General features: G+C 36.2%; 1 protein-coding gene across 3 annotated transcripts; it reads left to right on the plus strand.

The window, feature by feature from the left end:
• The first annotated feature begins 1,946 nt into the window (after positions 1-1,946).
• On the plus strand, positions 1,947-16,838 carry LOC140851038 (gamma-tubulin complex component 2-like). Of its 3 annotated transcripts, none has more exons than XM_073242377.1 (22): positions 1,947-2,132; positions 2,281-2,400; positions 2,929-3,036; positions 3,672-3,863; positions 9,148-9,282; positions 9,360-9,491; positions 10,562-10,645; positions 10,726-10,824; positions 11,245-11,336; positions 11,534-11,606; positions 11,688-11,840; positions 11,944-12,063; positions 12,157-12,210; positions 13,918-14,001; positions 14,097-14,171; positions 14,286-14,435; positions 14,529-14,654; positions 14,740-14,847; positions 14,926-14,988; positions 15,081-15,155; positions 16,148-16,344; positions 16,444-16,838. In XM_073242377.1, exons 1-22 carry the CDS (start codon positions 2,070-2,072, stop codon positions 16,568-16,570), a joined length of 2,430 nt encoding a protein of 809 aa, XP_073098478.1. In that variant the 5' UTR covers positions 1,947-2,069; the 3' UTR covers positions 16,571-16,838. The 3 variants fall into 3 exon arrangements, with proteins under 3 accessions (XP_073098478.1, XP_073098479.1, XP_073098480.1); XM_073242378.1 differs by having other exon boundaries at positions 1,951-2,132; positions 2,284-2,400; XM_073242379.1 differs by lacking the exons at positions 1,947-2,132; positions 2,281-2,400; positions 2,929-3,036; positions 3,672-3,863 and adding exons at positions 8,545-8,628; positions 8,742-8,800; positions 8,976-9,021.
• The last annotated feature ends 16 nt before the right edge of the window (positions 16,839-16,854 follow it).

Below are 16,854 nucleotides of genomic sequence, written 5' to 3' on the forward strand. Positions count from 1 at the left end.
CTTCAAACGGGAAAATCGGAGAAAAACTCCGACGATCGTCGGTGACCGAAGGATCTACACTTAGAGGAGAAGAGGGGGTTCTTATAGAGCTCGTCCTAGGGTCTTTTAATGGCCCTAGGACTCCGATTTTTGATCGGAGACGGGGAAGAGGAAGACTCCGATCGGGAGTCTTCCTCTCTGCTCTGTTTTTTTTTTTTTTTTCCTGGTGGGCTTTGTGGGCTGGTTTTGGGCCCAATTGGGCCGGATTGTCATATTTCCTCTACACATATATTCCTAGACTCTTTTAAATGACCCTCACTTACCAACATGTAACAAAGCTTGTGAAATGCTTTTCTATCCATCCTACAATTCTCAACACAAACTCTATCACTGTTGAAGACCATGTGATTTAGGTTCAATGACCTTATGCTTCCTCTAACCACACGGTTTGTTGCCCCCTAGTTGCCCCCATCTATCTCCTCCTACTAAAAATAAGGAGCAATAAAAGGTACGTTGCAAAGATATATATTGAAACAATTTGAAAATTCATGAATCATAGAGCTAAATATTGTTTTTTTCTTGCCAAGGGGGATCGAGCCATTGCTGCAAACAAGACTTACCATAAAACTATTCTTAGATAGTACCAAAACAATATATATCAGAAAAAAAAATGGACACTAATTAGTATAAATAGGAGCATGCAATTCATTTCAAAGACTGAACAATATTACAAAATATGAATCACTTTCAAAATAATATAAGTGAATTGGATTGTAAATACTGAGCACCAACCCATACATATGAATCACTTTCAAAATAATCAAAATTTCTCATAGCGGTATTTTCACAAACAGACAGAATTATTGAGTGGCGCATAGTTATTAAGAATGAGAATGTGCGGAGGTTAGGTTTTAAGTGTTGCATGAATGCCCAAAACATAATAATAGTTTCATGGTAAATCATTCTCTCATTGGAGGAAGAAAGGCAATATAATGTGATGCAGTGTTAGTATGTTTTGCTATTTCACCTTAAAGTTGTGATGCAGTGTTAGTATGTTTTGCTATTTCACCTTAAAGTTGGGACCTCAGCCCATAGATTTTAACTAGTGCCATTCATAATTATCAGAAACTCATGTATTTCCCTCGTGTTGTAAGGATCTTGTGCCAGTCATCAAGAACAAAAAACAATCACCAAAATTATCTCAAATGAAAGAACAAAAAATGGGAAATACAGATTGGTGATGAAGAAAAAAGTTGCTTACCGATTTGGGATTTGAACATGCTTGAGAGAAAAGAGGTTGCAGTCGGTGTTGAAGAGAGAGAAAGTTTACAGGTTGCAGTCGAGCATAGAAGAAAATTAATTGCTGACAGGACAAGAGTGTCATTTAAAAAAATTAATGAGGGCATAATGGATAAAAAAGTTGACATTACTTGGTAATGTCATTTTACCCATATGACATGGGGGGTAAGACATTACCCACTTGGGGGTAATATGAAGGAGGAGAGTAATCACATTACAGGATAATATAAATTTTTTTTCGTCCAACCAAATGGGGTAATATGATTACATTATCCTATAAGTTCATATTACTGGGTAATGTAGCCACATTACCCTCAATCAAACACAGCCTAAGTAAATTAATGTATAGCTGAGTAGGATAAACCTATAAAATGAAGTTGGCGTCCCCTGCCTATTTTGCAATGTGACCCTGATGCCATATAGGGTTCGGATCTTCCGGCATTATTGTAATCTTCGTAAACAAAAGTGGGTAATTACTTGATAACTTTATATAACAAGTGCTGATCATGGACTGAATTTCGGATTTAAATTTTATTTATTTTTAACCGTGCTTCAGATCTATGTAAAATATGATATTTTTTGGACCAAGACTGGCCCATGGTCTGCTCAATGTAATAAACCGATACAGTCGGCAATTCCGTTGTCGGATTCAGAGGTTATTTGTCTTGTGAGGTTCATCTCGCTGATAGAGAGCACTATCCCTCGTTTCTGTCCTGTGTCTGCCTCACTCTTCTCCATTGGCTTCAGCAACGACGGAGGACTCCAGTTTCGAAGACGATCAGCTGGCTTCGATGAGCACCGACGACATCATCAGGGCCTCTCGCCTCCTCGACAACGAGATCCGAATCCTCAAGGTAAAACCTAATGAAGATCCCGTCCTTTTCCCAAATCAATCTAGGGTTTCTTTTCCCATCTTTTCTCCTCTTTTCTATCTCTTGTCACGCTCTTTCTGCTATATATTAGATTTTTTTTTTTGATCTTGATTTCTTCTGGGATCTGCAGCAGGATGAGTTGCAGAGGACGAATCTCGAGTTGGAATCCTTCAAGGAAAAGATAAAGGAGAACCAAGAAAAAATCAAACTAAACAAGCAGCTTCCTTACCTCGTTGGTAACATCGTCGAGGTATTCTTCTTCCCTTCTTCTCCGCGCCTTGATTTCCCTTTTCTTTCTTTCTTTCTTTTTTCTTGAGAGAGAATATTATTTAGCTAGCGTGTTAACTATTTCAACCAATTAATCTGAAATCTAATCAATTCAACCCGGGAACTGTAACATCAAGAAAGGGCAAGAAAAAATAAGTATGGATTTCATCGGTTTGTTTTTTTGACCTATAATATTTTCTGCGCAACGCTTTATGATGTTGTTCAACGTCCAAGTTCCGTGTCAGCAGTTTTATAGGTTCTAGGGTTTCTTACTCCGCTTTTTTGGCGTGATAAGATGGAATGTTGATGATGCTTTCAGAAATTTCATGAGTAGATTCAAAGATATTTCACCTAGGCAATGAGGGCTTCCATTTGTATGTGGTTTGAAGGACGGAAGCAGTTTAAACTTGGCATGTTATGACATTTACCGTGTTATTTCATGTGCCTTATGATTAATCCTATCGTTCTTTATTCCTTTATTTCTGTTAACTGACCTTCTTGGTTTCTTTAGATTTTGGAGATGAATCCAGAAGATGAGGCTGAGGAAGATGGGGCAAATATTGATCTAGACTCGCAAAGAAAGGGAAAATGTGTGGTTCTAAAAACTTCTACACGACAAGTAAGCTAGAAGTTCTCATTTATCCATTGTTTGCTTTTTTTTTTCCCTTGATTGAGCATAGCTAGCTGTTGCTTCATCTGGCTATCTAAATGTAGACCTTAATGTTGAAATATCAAGCAGTCTTGGCAAAAGCTATTTGAAGTTAGCTGACTTCTGATGGCAATCATTCGGTTGATCAAGTTGCCTTCCATTCTGACATTAAAGAGTCACGAACATCTTGGTGTAAATAAACTTTAGTTTCGAAATTCAATTGGGTCCTTTGATCCAAAAAAAAAAAAAAAATCTTGATGATGGAACTGTTATCCTCATTGTTTTTGGTCTTGCAATATATAATTGTAACAATGTTCACACTAGGTGCTATGTCATTAGTCTTATTACCCTGCTGTTATCTGTAGTTAGTGATACTTGGACTTTTAAAATAATAGCTATGAAGTTTTGTTTTCTTTCCTCCACTATGTTCTACCGCTTTTACTAACAGAAACTCATTGTCAGATTGGAACCTTGCTGATATTTATAGTTGGCATGACTTTGAATTCCGATGCCTCTTGTTAACTAAAAACCATATGCCCATATGTACAGAATTAGGTGATCAAGTATTTTTAACAACTTCGTTCTGTTTCTTATTTGATTTTCAGACTATCTTCCTTCCTGTTGTTGGCTTAGTTGACCCTGATAAGCTTAAACCTGGAGATTTGGTTGGGGTTAACAAGGACAGCTACCTAATCTTGGACACCCTTCCTTCTGAATATGACTCACGAGTGAAGGCAATGGAGGTTGACGAAAAGCCAACTGAAGATTATAATGATATTGGTGGTCTTGAAAAGCAGGTAATCCTACCTTCATGACATAGGTATGAGGTTTTTATTTATTTATTTATTTATTTATTTTATTATATTAATGTTTTTAATGAAATTCAACCACCAAAACTACTGATTGGTATTCTGCTTTTCCAATTTAATTTTGATAATTCTGGATTCTATGGATATGCTGGAGTTGTTTAGATCCTCCCTACGGCTGTTGTTAATGAAGAAATGCTCATTCTTATTTCCTTTCTGTTTCTTCCACTTAAATGCTTCCTTATTTTCTGTAGATCCAAGAACTAGTTGAAGCAATTGTGCTGCCAATGAAGATGTCATACCTGGACTGAAACAGGGTAGGATCCAATGACATTATCCGTGCCTCGACTGCCGAACAGAAAGTTTCCAAAATGAAAATTTTAGTATAAAAAAGAAAAAAACAACAACTCAGCTACTAGAGAACACTGAAAATAAAATACCAGTACGTAGAATTGAACATATATGCATGAAATGGAGACAATAGATGGAGCTGAATTGTTAGAAGACTGAGATTGAAGTATACCTGAAGGAATCCATGGAGAAGGGTTTCGATCCTGTGGTGTGAGTTGGGGCTTTGATTTCCTGAAATCGTCGGGAGGTTTAGGAAAGACGGCGAGTCAGAACGGGTAGAGATAGAAAAGAATGAGAGGCCTTTCGATCGTCGAGGCGAAGGAGCTCAGGAGAGAAGCAGGGTACCTGATAGAATCGGCCGGTGAGGAAGGGACGCTCGAGGTTCCATTGGGGAGTCCCGGCGGTCGAGTCCATGGCGATGGCCCGAGATCCGGCTTCAATCGAAACCTTAGATTTGATACCCTACGATTTTAGAGAAAGAGAGGGCAGGGGCGGTTCACCAAAAAGGCCAAAAAAAAAAAAAGGCGGGTTTTTTTTCTCTCTCTCTCCCCCTCTCCGTCGGGATGAACAAGGCTATTTGGCCCCTTTTTTTTTTTTTTTTTTTCCGTTCACAATTCCTTGCAGCCGGCTAGAGGATTTGCGGTTCGATTGTTAATATGTGGATCCGCTCCACTTTAAAAGGCCAGATCATGGCCTGGTTCATTAGTTTCATGTAGCACGCAAGAAGGATGCTGAAATAACCTGCGGATAGATTAGTTGTCCTTTTTTTGTTTACAAATTTCAGCGAGACATTAGAAACCTTGCTCTATTGTTATATGAAAAATGGGTCAAAACTTCCTCAAAAAAAAAAAAAAAAAAAAAAGGTGTCAAACCTTTTTATGAGTCACTTAAGAGAATGTTTGATCATTTACATTGCTATCTTTAATAGAAATATCTCAAGGGAGGAAGTTATTTGTCTACAAGATAGATGGCAAATCTGAGTTGCATGATATGAAATTTGACATATAGTGTTTGCATGTGTGTAACTCAAAATAGAAGAAAACGTTTGTTGATATATAATTCGAAATAAATAAATAAAAATTAAAAATAATTAACGCATGGAGGAGATTGCACATCTGCATACAAGAGCTATCCATTGCAAGATTTGAAACATACGTGAGTTTTCATTCTTGCATTGTTGCATATAAAAAATTTATACATTGTAACCCAAAAAAAAGTTATACATTGAGATATTCACAATGGTGCTTGCTGTTGTGTTTGGGAGTATTATATATATAAATCTCAAAATTTATTATGAACTGTATATCTATGGTGGGGAAAAAACTCTCAACATGGTACTATTTATTCATGATATTTTGGCTATGACTTAAAGAAATAGAAAGTTTAGCACATAAAATGTTGTCTGCACCATGATACATTAATATTGGCAACTCAGTATCCGAGTAAACTATTGAGGAGAAAAACAACCATTTTGACCATGAATAACACTCCAACCATTCGCATATTGGTTTACATAAAAAAGATAATGACATACTTTTGGGTGCCTATTAGGATAGGAAAAAAGCATCATTATTTAAAACTAAAATTTCGAGCACTACAAAATAGCTTATACCGAACTAGCCAAAAAAATATAGTTATGAAAGTCACAAACTCCATTTCTTATGATCTAGTGTTTTTTTCATTTTTTTTCCTCTAAAGTTGTTGGGTGGATGTCTGGCCAGAACATCATCTCCCAGAATCTTTTCAGTACCACACGATGCAGCAGGAAGAAAGAAAAAATAAAATAAAAAATAAAAATAAAAAATAATCAAAATACATGGATCAGTCACAAAAAAGCTCGTCTCCACGGGACATTCAAACTTTACTATGAAAAAAAAATTTTACAAGAGGAGATCTCATCCTCAATCTTCGTACATTCAATTTCTCTCTCACTAGAAGTTCTCCTCACAAAAGTTCTCTCTCTTGAAAGACCCCCCTGAACCTCTGAAGCGACCGACGTCCGCTGTCCAGGATCCTCCCGCTCCTCTCTCAGCGGTGTTGTTCTCTCTCTCTTTCGAGTTCCGTACGGTTCCGTATGGCGCATCCACGGCAAAAAATCAGACCACACTACCACTGTTTCTGTATACATCCCTTTTTAAAGGGTTTAAACCCAATTAGATTAGGTTTAAGACTCCTTAATCAGCCCAAATCAAGCCCCTGGACCGTCGGATCATGATCGGGAGCTCCTTGGACCCTCCGATCGCGCTCTGAAACCGGTTTCAGCATACGACGGATATGAGATCAGCAGAATTTTTTTTATTTTAGCTTACTAATTTTTTTTATTTTAGCTCAACTCCCATGTTTGCTCATCTATGATCAGCAGGTGATTGCCCCAAAGCATGGGGGCGAGGAGATCCAGAAGCTCTCGAAGTTAGTAGGAGACCGAATATCGAGTCGAGATGGAGATTGTTAGGATTTGATGCATCGAGATTCAGTCCATATTGAGCCCACAGCGAGGTCCGTGACGAAAAATAGAGTTCAACGAGATCAAGATCATCCAAAATCAGAGCGCGATCGGAGGGTCCAAGGAGCTCCCGATCATGATCCGACGGTCCAGGGGCTTGATTTGGGCTGATTAAGGAGTCTTAAACCTAATCTAATTGGGTTTAAACCCTTTAAAAAGGGATGTATACAGAAACAGTGGTAGTGTGGTCTGATTTTTTGCCGTGGATGCGCCATACGGAACCGTACGGAACTCGAAAGAGAGAGAGAACAACACCGCTGAGAGAGGAGCGGGAGGATCCTGGACAGCGGACGTCGGTCGCTTCAGAGGTTCAGGGGGTCTTTCAAGAGAGAGAACTTTTGTGAGGAGAACTTCTAGTGAGAGAGAAATTGAATGTACGAAGATTGAGGATGAGATCTCCTCTTGTAAATTTTTTTTTCATAGTAAAGTTTGAATGTCCCGTGGAGACGAGCTTTTTTGTGACTGATCCATGTATTTTGATTATTTTTTATTTTTATTTTTTATTTTATTTTTTCTTTCTTCTGCTGCATCGTGTGGTACTGAAAAGATTCTGGGAGATGATGTTCTGGCCAGACATCCACCCAACAACTTTAGAGGAAAAAAATGAAAAAAACACTAGATCATAAGAAATGGAGTTTGTGACTTTCATAACTATATTTTTTTGGCTAGTTCGGTATAAGCTATTTTGTAGTGCTCGAAATTTTAGTTTTAAATAATGATGCTTTTTTCCTATCCTAATAGGCACCCAAAAGTATGTCATTATCTTTTTTATGTAAACCAATATGCGAATGGTTGGAGTGTTATTCATGGTCAAAATGGTTGTTTTTCTCCTCAATAGTTTACTCGGATACTGAGTTGCCAATATTAATGTATCATGGTGCAGACAACATTTTATGTGCTAAACTTTCTATTTCTTTAAGTCATAGCCAAAATATCATGAATAAATAGTACCATGTTGAGAGTTTTTTCCCCACCATAGATATACAGTTCATAATAAATTTTGAGATTTATATATATAATACTCCCAAACACAACAGCAAGCACCATTGTGAATATCTCAATGTATAACTTTTTTTTGGGTTACAATGTATAAATTTTTTATATGCAACAATGCAAGAATGAAAACTCACGTATGTTTCAAATCTTGCAATGGATAGCTCTTGTATGCAGATGTGCAATCTCCTCCATGCGTTAATTATTTTTAATTTTTATTTATTTATTTCGAATTATATATCAACAAACGTTTTCTTCTATTTTGAGTTACACACATGCAAACACTATATGTCAAATTTCATATCATGCAACTCAGATTTGTCATCTATCTTGTAGACAAATAACTTCCTCCCTTGAGACATTTCTAAGTGACTCATAAAAAGGTTTGACACCTTCTTTTTTTTTTTTTTTTTTTTTGAGGAAGTTTTGACCCATTTTTCATATAACAATAGAGCAAGGTTTCTAATGTCTCGCTGAAATTTGTAAACAAGAAAAGGACAACTAATCTATCCGCAGGTTATTTCAGCATCCTTCTTGCGTGCTACATGAAACTAATGAACCAGGCCATGATCTGGCCTTTTAAAGTGGAGCGGATCCACATATTAACAATCGAACCGCAAATCCTCTAGCCGGCTGCAAGGAATTGTGAACGAAAAAAAAAAAAAAAGGGGCCAAATAGCCTTGTTCATCCCGACGGAGAGGGAGAGAGAGAGAGAAAAAAAAACCCGCCTTTTTTTTTTTTTTGGCCTTTTTGGTGAACCGCCCCTGCCCTCTCTTTCTCTAAAATCGTAGGGTATCAAATCTAGGGTTTCGATTGAAGCCGGATCTCGGGCCATCGCCATGGACTCGACTGCCGGGACTCTCCGATGGAACCTCGAGCGTCCCTTCCTCACCGGCCGATTCTATCAGGTACCCTGCTTCTCTCCTGAACTCCTTCGCCTCGAGATCGAAAGGCCTCTCATTCTTTTCTATCTCTACCCGTTCTGACTCGCCGTCTTTCCTAAACCTCCCGACGATTTCAGGAAATCAAAGTCCCAACTCACACCACAGGATCGAAACCCTTCTCCATGGATTTTTTCAGGTATACTTCAATCTCAGTCTTCTAACAATTCAGCTCCATCTATTGTCTCCATTTCATGCATATATGTTCAATTCTACGTACTGGTATTTTATTTTCAGTGTTCTCTAGTAGCTGAGTTGTTGTTTTTTTCTTTTTTATACTAAAATTTTCATTTTGGAAACTTTCTGTTCGGCAGTCGAGGCACGGATAATGTCATTGGATCCTACCCTGTTTCAGTCCAGGTATGACATCTTCCTCGAGTAAATTCTTTGAGTTGATCATTGCATTCAACTTAATGTCACTTCTAAAATGACTTGACCTTTAATGAAGATGGAATATCAAAGCTATAAGTTTTAATGATAATGTAGGAGCTCTTGGTCATTGATGACTTGCTGTCTGCTCTGGTGGGCATTGAGGGGCGACACATTTCAATAAAAAGAGTGCGAGGGAAGGAAGGCCATGTAATATTTCAGATCGATCCATCTATGGACCTGGCACTGCAGGTGAGACCAAAAGATGTGAATGGTTGTGGGAAAAATATTAAAATGGAGCCGGGGTTGACCAGCTTTGATTGGTGCAGGAATTGACACAGCGGATTTTCCCTTTATGCGAGGACTTTGTGTTGATCTGTCAGTTTGTTGAGTCCAAGTCCCATTTCAAGAATGGCCTGGTTAACCATGCATTTGCTGCTGCACTGAGAGCCCTCCTTCTGGTATACTACCTCTTTGTTCTCCCTGAATTTTTCTTTAGTATGACAGTTGTTTGTGCTGAATTTTTCAGGTACCTTTTATTTTAAGGCAAGTCAATACAACTGAAATTCATAACCAACCAGTTTTGTATAATCAATTGAGGCTTACTTCTTTTTTTTTTTTTTAATTTTTTTTTTTGTTTCAATGCTAGCATTTGTTGACCCTTTAACACAAACCCAAACTTCTCTTATTTAGGTCTTCTGATTCTTCATCTAGTTTTTGAGTGTGACTGATGTGCTACAAATGTGCTGTTTCTTTTCGAGTTTCTTGTGATTTGATCAATGCATATGTCGTCTGTGGTATGCACCTATCATACTTGTCGCAGGCAGTTGCCCAGCCTGGTCTAAAACCATATATACATGTATTGCTTGCTCTTTTTTATTTTTCCAATGCATGCTGACCTAAATCTGCACCTAAATGGAATCCCCATGCAATCGATAGTAAGTAAATTTTGACTTCATCAAACACAATATTTAAGTACATAAGGAGATTTTCGAATATTTCGTATGTTAGATGATATTTCCCAACTTTAATAATTATATCAAGAGTAGAAGTATGTTTGTGGTTTTGTGCAATTCCAGATGTATGCTTTCTCAGAATATTTGAAAATAATGTTGCACCACTTTTTCTGTGAAATAGAATGCTCTCCTTCACATCAGAATGCGAATTTTAACATCTTTTTTGTCTTTTTGATAAGAAGGGGATTGAATAGCACCTTTGGATCTTAAGGCTCATTAGAGTACCATGATCTTTCCCAGCAAAGCCAATCACCAAATATTACTTTGACATTCTACTTGAGTAGGTTCATCCCAGTTAATGATATATATGTCAACACACCAATATGTATGTCTGTTAATTATTATATGACTCTTTAACATTATTGACGTTTCAGCTTTCAATTAACTGAAAATAGTTTGTGACTTAATGTGGAAGCTACTGTTAGAATTATTTCTCCAGTTTCTCAGACACAATTCTTTTATAGTGGGAGGTCCAACCTTTAGTGTGATTAACTTATTTTCTTGTTTGATATCAGGATTACCAAGCAATGGTTGCACAACTTGAACATCAATTCCGCCTCGGAAGACTTTCTGTTCAAGGATTGTGGTTTTATTGTCAGGTTGAGGTTTTTTTAATGTGTCTACTTTTATATACCAACTCCTCATTTGTATTCATTCAATTACTATGTGCTGCTTCCAGCCAATGATGGGATCACTGCATGCTTTGTCCATTGTGGTTGAGAAGGCTTCTTCTAACAACTTCTCAGGCTCTGCAATGCTTAACCTCTTGCAAAGCCAGGTAAATATCTTATTCTGCAGTCTTAGTTTGCAATTGAGTATTTGTTGCTTCGGTGATTAGATTATGGAGTATCCACATTGTTATAAAATTCCTTCGCTTTTGCTCTTCATGATCTGCATTGTCTTGAATGTTTTTTTTTTTTTTTTGCTTTTTTTTTTGTTTTTTTTGTTTTAAGGATCATTTGAATTTATCAATCAGTCCATAACAATATTTGATCTTGTAGATTGGTTTTTTCCTGTCAGAATATCTGGACACTGATTTACTTGCACTGTCTACTTCGGTGCCCTACCTTTTCTCCCATCGTTTAAAGATTCGACTTTGGCAATCCATGCAGCCTCCATCACCTGAAAAGTTTGTGCATATGCTCTATCTTCTGCTAGATGTTACAACTTGTCATCCTTATTTTTTTCTGCAATGCAGGCCAAGGCTATGGCAGGTGACAATGCAGTTCGGTCATTGCTTGAGAAGATGACACAGTGTGCAAGTTCTGCATACCTGGGCATACTAGAGAGGTATCTACTTATGGAAACCTTGTTATTAGATTTCACTTTTATGGTTTCACCATTAATGGACCTCTCTGCTTTCTTACTGTTTTGGTTCTAATTTAGTGTAGCAATCATGTTCAGTTATTTTGTAGAAGCTCTGAGGTTATCTACTTTCTTTCTGAAATCTCCTGTTACTTTTGTTTCTAATATCATTTAGTCTGCAGGTGGGTATATGAGGGAGTAATTGATGATCCTTATGGTGAATTTTTCATTGCTGAAAACAAATCACTTCTGAAGGTATCTGATATGGGTTGTGGATTGACAACCTGTCTCGTTGTTTTGTGCTCAAATGGATCTTTAAATTATATGTTTCTACAGGAGAGCCTTACCCAGGACTATAATGCCAAGTATTGGCAACAGCGATATAGCCTCAAAGAGGGCATTCCTAGTTTCCTTACAAGTGTTGCAGGGACAATTTTGACAACTGGGAAATATTTAAATGTCATGAGAGAATGTGGGCATAATGTTCAGGTACGCCATTAATTCTTTCATATATCACTGTCTAAATTTTATCTGAAGGATCAAATCACCATTCTTTGATCATAGTTGTGAGTGCCCCACTTGTCATGGTTAGGTCCCCTTATCAGAAAACTCAAAATTAACAAGCTTTGGATCAAATCATCATTATCTTGAATGTATCAAAGCTGCATACGACTTTGCAAGTAGTGAGCTCTTGAATCTCATCAAAGATAAGGTAGACGATGATTTCTGGTGTCTGTCCTGTTTATAGAACATTGGTTTCTTATGCCAACAGCTAATATGAGAATATGTTATATTATTTACTCAGTATGACCTCATTGGAAAATTGCGGTCGCTGAAGCGCTACTTACTTCTGGACCAGGTGCTTTAACACATTATTTATTTTCAACAGTAGTCGGTATATTGGTGGGCAAATGATTTGCAGCTGTCAAGTGTATTCTGTATTTGCCAACATTTGGTTCCTTATGATATATACCATAATGATTTTTCATTTTAAATGGATCATCTGTCCTTCTCTGTTGTTTGGTATTGATCTGTTATGTGGGCTTCTATACAGTTTATTTAGTGAATGGATGCCTTTTTTTGAAGTATGCCTATTGATATTTGCAATCAAATGCTTAATTAGAGTTTTTTTTTAAAAAAAAAAAAATCAAATGATCCAAGTGTGCTGTTGGTTTTCAAATGTTTCTTGATCCTCTTTCCCTGGTAGCAGTATGGAGGTGGCATAAAACTCAACACTCTTTTGGTTATCTTTCTTTTTGGGATGAAATGGTCTATATGGTTGCTTATTTATTATAATATATTGGGTTTTTTTACATGTGTACCATCCCAAACATTCAAATTTGTACAAATACCCTTTCAAAATTGATATCTACATGTATACCCTTATAAAATATCTTTTTTTACATATGTACCTATATCATCTAACACTGTTAAAAATTAATGGTTTAAAATTAAAATGACTCAAATATCCTTAAGGATAGATATGCAAAAAAAAAAAATTATAAGGATATATATGCAAATAGCAATTTTATGAGGGTATTCACTTAAATTTGATTATTTAGAAGGGGATACATGCAAAAAATCCTTAACATAAATGCATCTTTCTTGGTTTGTTAATTCTTTCCTTATTCTAATAGAGAAAAATTAATATATATAACTAAAATAATAAATTTACTTAATTTATTAATTTATATAGATAAGATGATCTTTTTATCAAATGATAGATCAAAATTATTTTATTTAGAAAATAAACAAATCGTAACCATCCATGTTTCTTCTAATGTATAATAATATGTTTCTAAGAAAAGTATCTAAACCTAATATTAGATGAATAACTTGTACATTTGCATAGAATGGACATAGTTGTGGATTTGGACATTATGTAACAATAAGAATTTATAATCTTATTATATTTTACAAAAATATCTTTGTGAAGTGTATAAGGTATATTATGTTGTTATAAGATGGATATAATTGTCCTATCTTGCATAAAAATAAAATAAAATATAGTATTTTAATATATAAAATATTATATAATATCATCATCGTGTTGCTATATTATGTAATATGCTACTACATTGTAGAGTAAGAGGGCTTAAATCCATCTAGATAAAATAGGTAAAAATTAAATTAGAATTTTTTACATATATATTTTTTTTAAACATTCAAATTTACATAAATTTTCTTATGAAATTGCTATTTGTATATATACCTTTATAAATTTTCTTTTTGCACATCTATCTATAAGAATATTTTAGTCATTTAAATTTTAAACCATTAATTTTTTAACGTCATTAAATGATGTGGGTACATATACAAATAAAAATAAGGAAAAAGAAAGATATACATACAAAACAAGTATTTTATGAGGATATGCATATAAATATCAATTTTGAAAGCATATTCATTCAAATTTGAATATTTAGGAGGGTATACATGCAAAAAATCCTAAAATATTTTCTTTCTATCATCATAATTACCTCCTTGAGCTTTTTTTTTTTTTTTTGTGTGTGTTTGTTTTTTTGTTCCAGTACCTTCACTTATTAAGCTATTCCTGGTTTTACAGGGTGATTTTTTGGTTCATTTTATGGACATTGCTCGAGATGAGCTTGCTAAAAGGCTAGAGGACATTTCCGTTGAGAAGCTGCAGGTTCTTTTCTTAGAACTTATCACACATGCTTTTGCAGAGACATGACAGTTTGTGAACAGGCCTAAATATGGTTTCTCTGTCATGTAATGTTACAGTCTCTGCTTGACCTTGCTTTGCGCAGCACTGCTGCTGCTTCAGATCCATGTCATGAGAACTTGACATGTTGTGTGGTAAGTGATACAGTGCATTGTTAACCATGTGTGATGCGCGTGCGTGCACACACACACACACATAATATTTACATTTACTTCTGATTATCTGTATTCATATATACTGCCAAGCAGGAAAGAACCTCATTGCTCAAGAGGCTGACTGCACTTAAAGATTTGGAATGTGCTTATCCTCCACATTTAAACAAACCGATTCCTGATAGTGATGACCAGCCTGAGCCATTGAGCATCACGGGCTTGGAAACATTCTGCCTAAATTACAAGGTTTTGTGTATTCCCGTGCCCACTTATCTTCTATTTTTATCATGACTTTTCCAATTACGATTTCATAACTTCTAGAAATTGGATAAATTTCAGGTTCAATGGCCATTATCACTTGTTATCTCAAGAAAAGCTTTAACAAAGTATCAGTTGATTTTTCGGTTCCTTTTCCACTGCAGACATGTTAACCGCCAACTTTGTGTGGCATGGCAAGTGCATCAAGTATGAATCTTTCTGTTTCCTCCATATAGTTCATTTGATCAATTCTGATCTATGTTTATTAAATTCACTGAAAATTATTTTACAGGGATTTCGTGCTTTCAACACACTAGGAACACCCATCTTGCGATCTTCTATTCTTTGTCGCAGTATGCTTAAATTTATAAATAGCCTTTTACATTATCTAACATTCGAGGTAAGATTCAGCATTTTTAATAAACATATAGGCGGGAAGTGTTGGAATCCTGATTCTTTGGGTGTATATCTTTCTCAGGTTCTAGAACCAAATTGGCATCTGATGCATGATAGACTTAGGACTGCAAAGAGCATAGATGAGGTTTGTGGATTGGATATTATCTGCCTAGGTACATTTATGAATTATAGAAACAGTACTGGATTCACATATTTACTACTGGATAATGCTTACAGGTCATCCAGTTTCATGACTTCTTCCTCCAGAAATGTCTGAAAGAATGCTTGCTTCTTTTGCCTCAGCTTCTTAAGGTGGTCAGCTCATTTATTCATTCAAATTTTAAATAGAAAGAAACATATCTGAAAAAATAAGTAGTCAATTATGTTATTCATGGTTTTCCCCTTACGGTGGAGATTCCATCATCCTTTATTTGCAACTTGAATATGATGCACTGAGGCCTTTTTTTTCCTTGTTCCTTTATTTTTCTGGAACTTGAAACCCATGTCATCTTTTTGTTTCTTGAAATATAGCCTGAAGGGAATTTGTTTTTCCAATGCGCCAATTGCTGCAGTAACTTTAATCTTATCCAGCAAGCCTTTTCATTTGTAAGAAAAGCAAGCCTTTTCCTATTTTATGGGCTTCTCCTTGCAAGCATTGAGGATTTTGTATCTGTGGCTCTTGATCTAAATTCAACCCTCTGGAGCAAGAAAGAGAACATAAAACTAGGAAGACCATTTAGAAGGAATAGACATATATTGGTCTTGTTATACTTTTATACTTAAGCAAGCAGGGAGAAGCCCATCGCTGTGCATGCAGGTGGGTGTGTGTGTGTGCACATGCGCGCACACGTGTGTTGGGGGGCTATTTCTGTGCCCATGTTGTAATGTTGTATGTATATGTATGCATGTATATGCATGCATCATATGTGCTTGTTGTTGATGTTTCTTCTTTTCTACATTCAACAGTTAAAGAGTTTTCAATATTATTCCCTTGGCACAACTATATGCTATCAGAAAGTAGAGTTCTATGAGATTTTTTTATTCGAAACGCTGATTGTTATATTAGCACCTCACATTTAATTAGAGAGTACCGAGGTGATAAAACAACACCCATCCATGCTGAGAAAATACCGGGGGCTGTGTCTGCTTGGAGCTGATGATACATTTCTTAAGCATATGTTTATATATTTAAAATTTATCTATGCCTCCAGCTAAAATAATGTTAGGAAGATTGTTATTTGGTGGTTTAGAATGTTCTGGTGCAAAAAATGTTCATGATTCTTATGCCATCTAACTACATGCAGAAGGTGGAGAAGCTGAAATCAATATGCCTTCACTATGCAGCTGCTATTCAATTGTTGATACCATCAATCTATGTACCTGAGCCGGATGCTGCTGTTGGCTCGTTGGGATTGGATAGATCTAAACCAAGGAGATCTCAGAGTAGAAATCAGCAATTGAACCTTGCAGCAGAAAGCTCCAAAATCTGTGATTCTATCATGTATGAACCTCTGTTATCAAGACCATGCGAAGAATCCAGATGAACAATTTTGTCCTTTTGTTACATTTTGTGAATTTGTTTTTGCTTCATGTGATGCAGGAAATTTGAGAAGGAATTCAATGCTGAGCTTCAGAGTCTTGTGCCCATCTTGAGCAACAGTTCACAAGCAGAGCCCTATCTGACCCATCTTGCCCAGTGCATTCTTGGGGTAGGGAGCGAACAGTGAGTTACTTGATGATTACTGCACTACTTTGGTACCGGAAAGGTCACTCTCTTCCTCACGTGAAACTGTGAATAGTGATTTTTGTGTTGCAAAGGCAAATGCAAATATCCAAAGTACATTGTTAAGCCAACTACGCTAAATGTGTTCTCTTAGGTTTGTTTTATGCCTGTGCGGTAGCAGTTCTTTATTGCTCGAGTAGAAGAGCCAAAATTTGTATCCTTGTACTGGTACTAATATACATGGATTTATTAAGCGAGTTTTGCTGAACTTATTTATCAGTTTAAAGA

The sequence above is a fragment of the Elaeis guineensis genome, chromosome 8 (genome assembly GCF_000442705.2).
Source record: "Elaeis guineensis isolate ETL-2024a chromosome 8, EG11, whole genome shotgun sequence".
Classification (NCBI taxonomy): domain Eukaryota; kingdom Viridiplantae; phylum Streptophyta; class Magnoliopsida; order Arecales; family Arecaceae; genus Elaeis; species Elaeis guineensis.

What these genes read in the sequence shown, in the direction of transcription:
- LOC140851038 (XM_073242377.1), top strand. Translation starts at nt 2,070, where the DNA reads ATGAGCACCGACGACATCATCAGGGCCTCTCGCCTCCTCGACAACGAG. An exon ending in CACTGAGAGCCCTCCTTCTG is followed by an intron (nt 9,492 to 10,561) that starts GTATACTACCTC and finishes GTTTGATATCAG; the next exon opens with GATTACCAAGCAATGGTTGC. An exon ending in CTGCAAAGAGCATAGATGAG is followed by an intron (nt 14,989 to 15,080) that starts GTTTGTGGATTG and finishes TAATGCTTACAG; the next exon opens with GTCATCCAGTTTCATGACTT.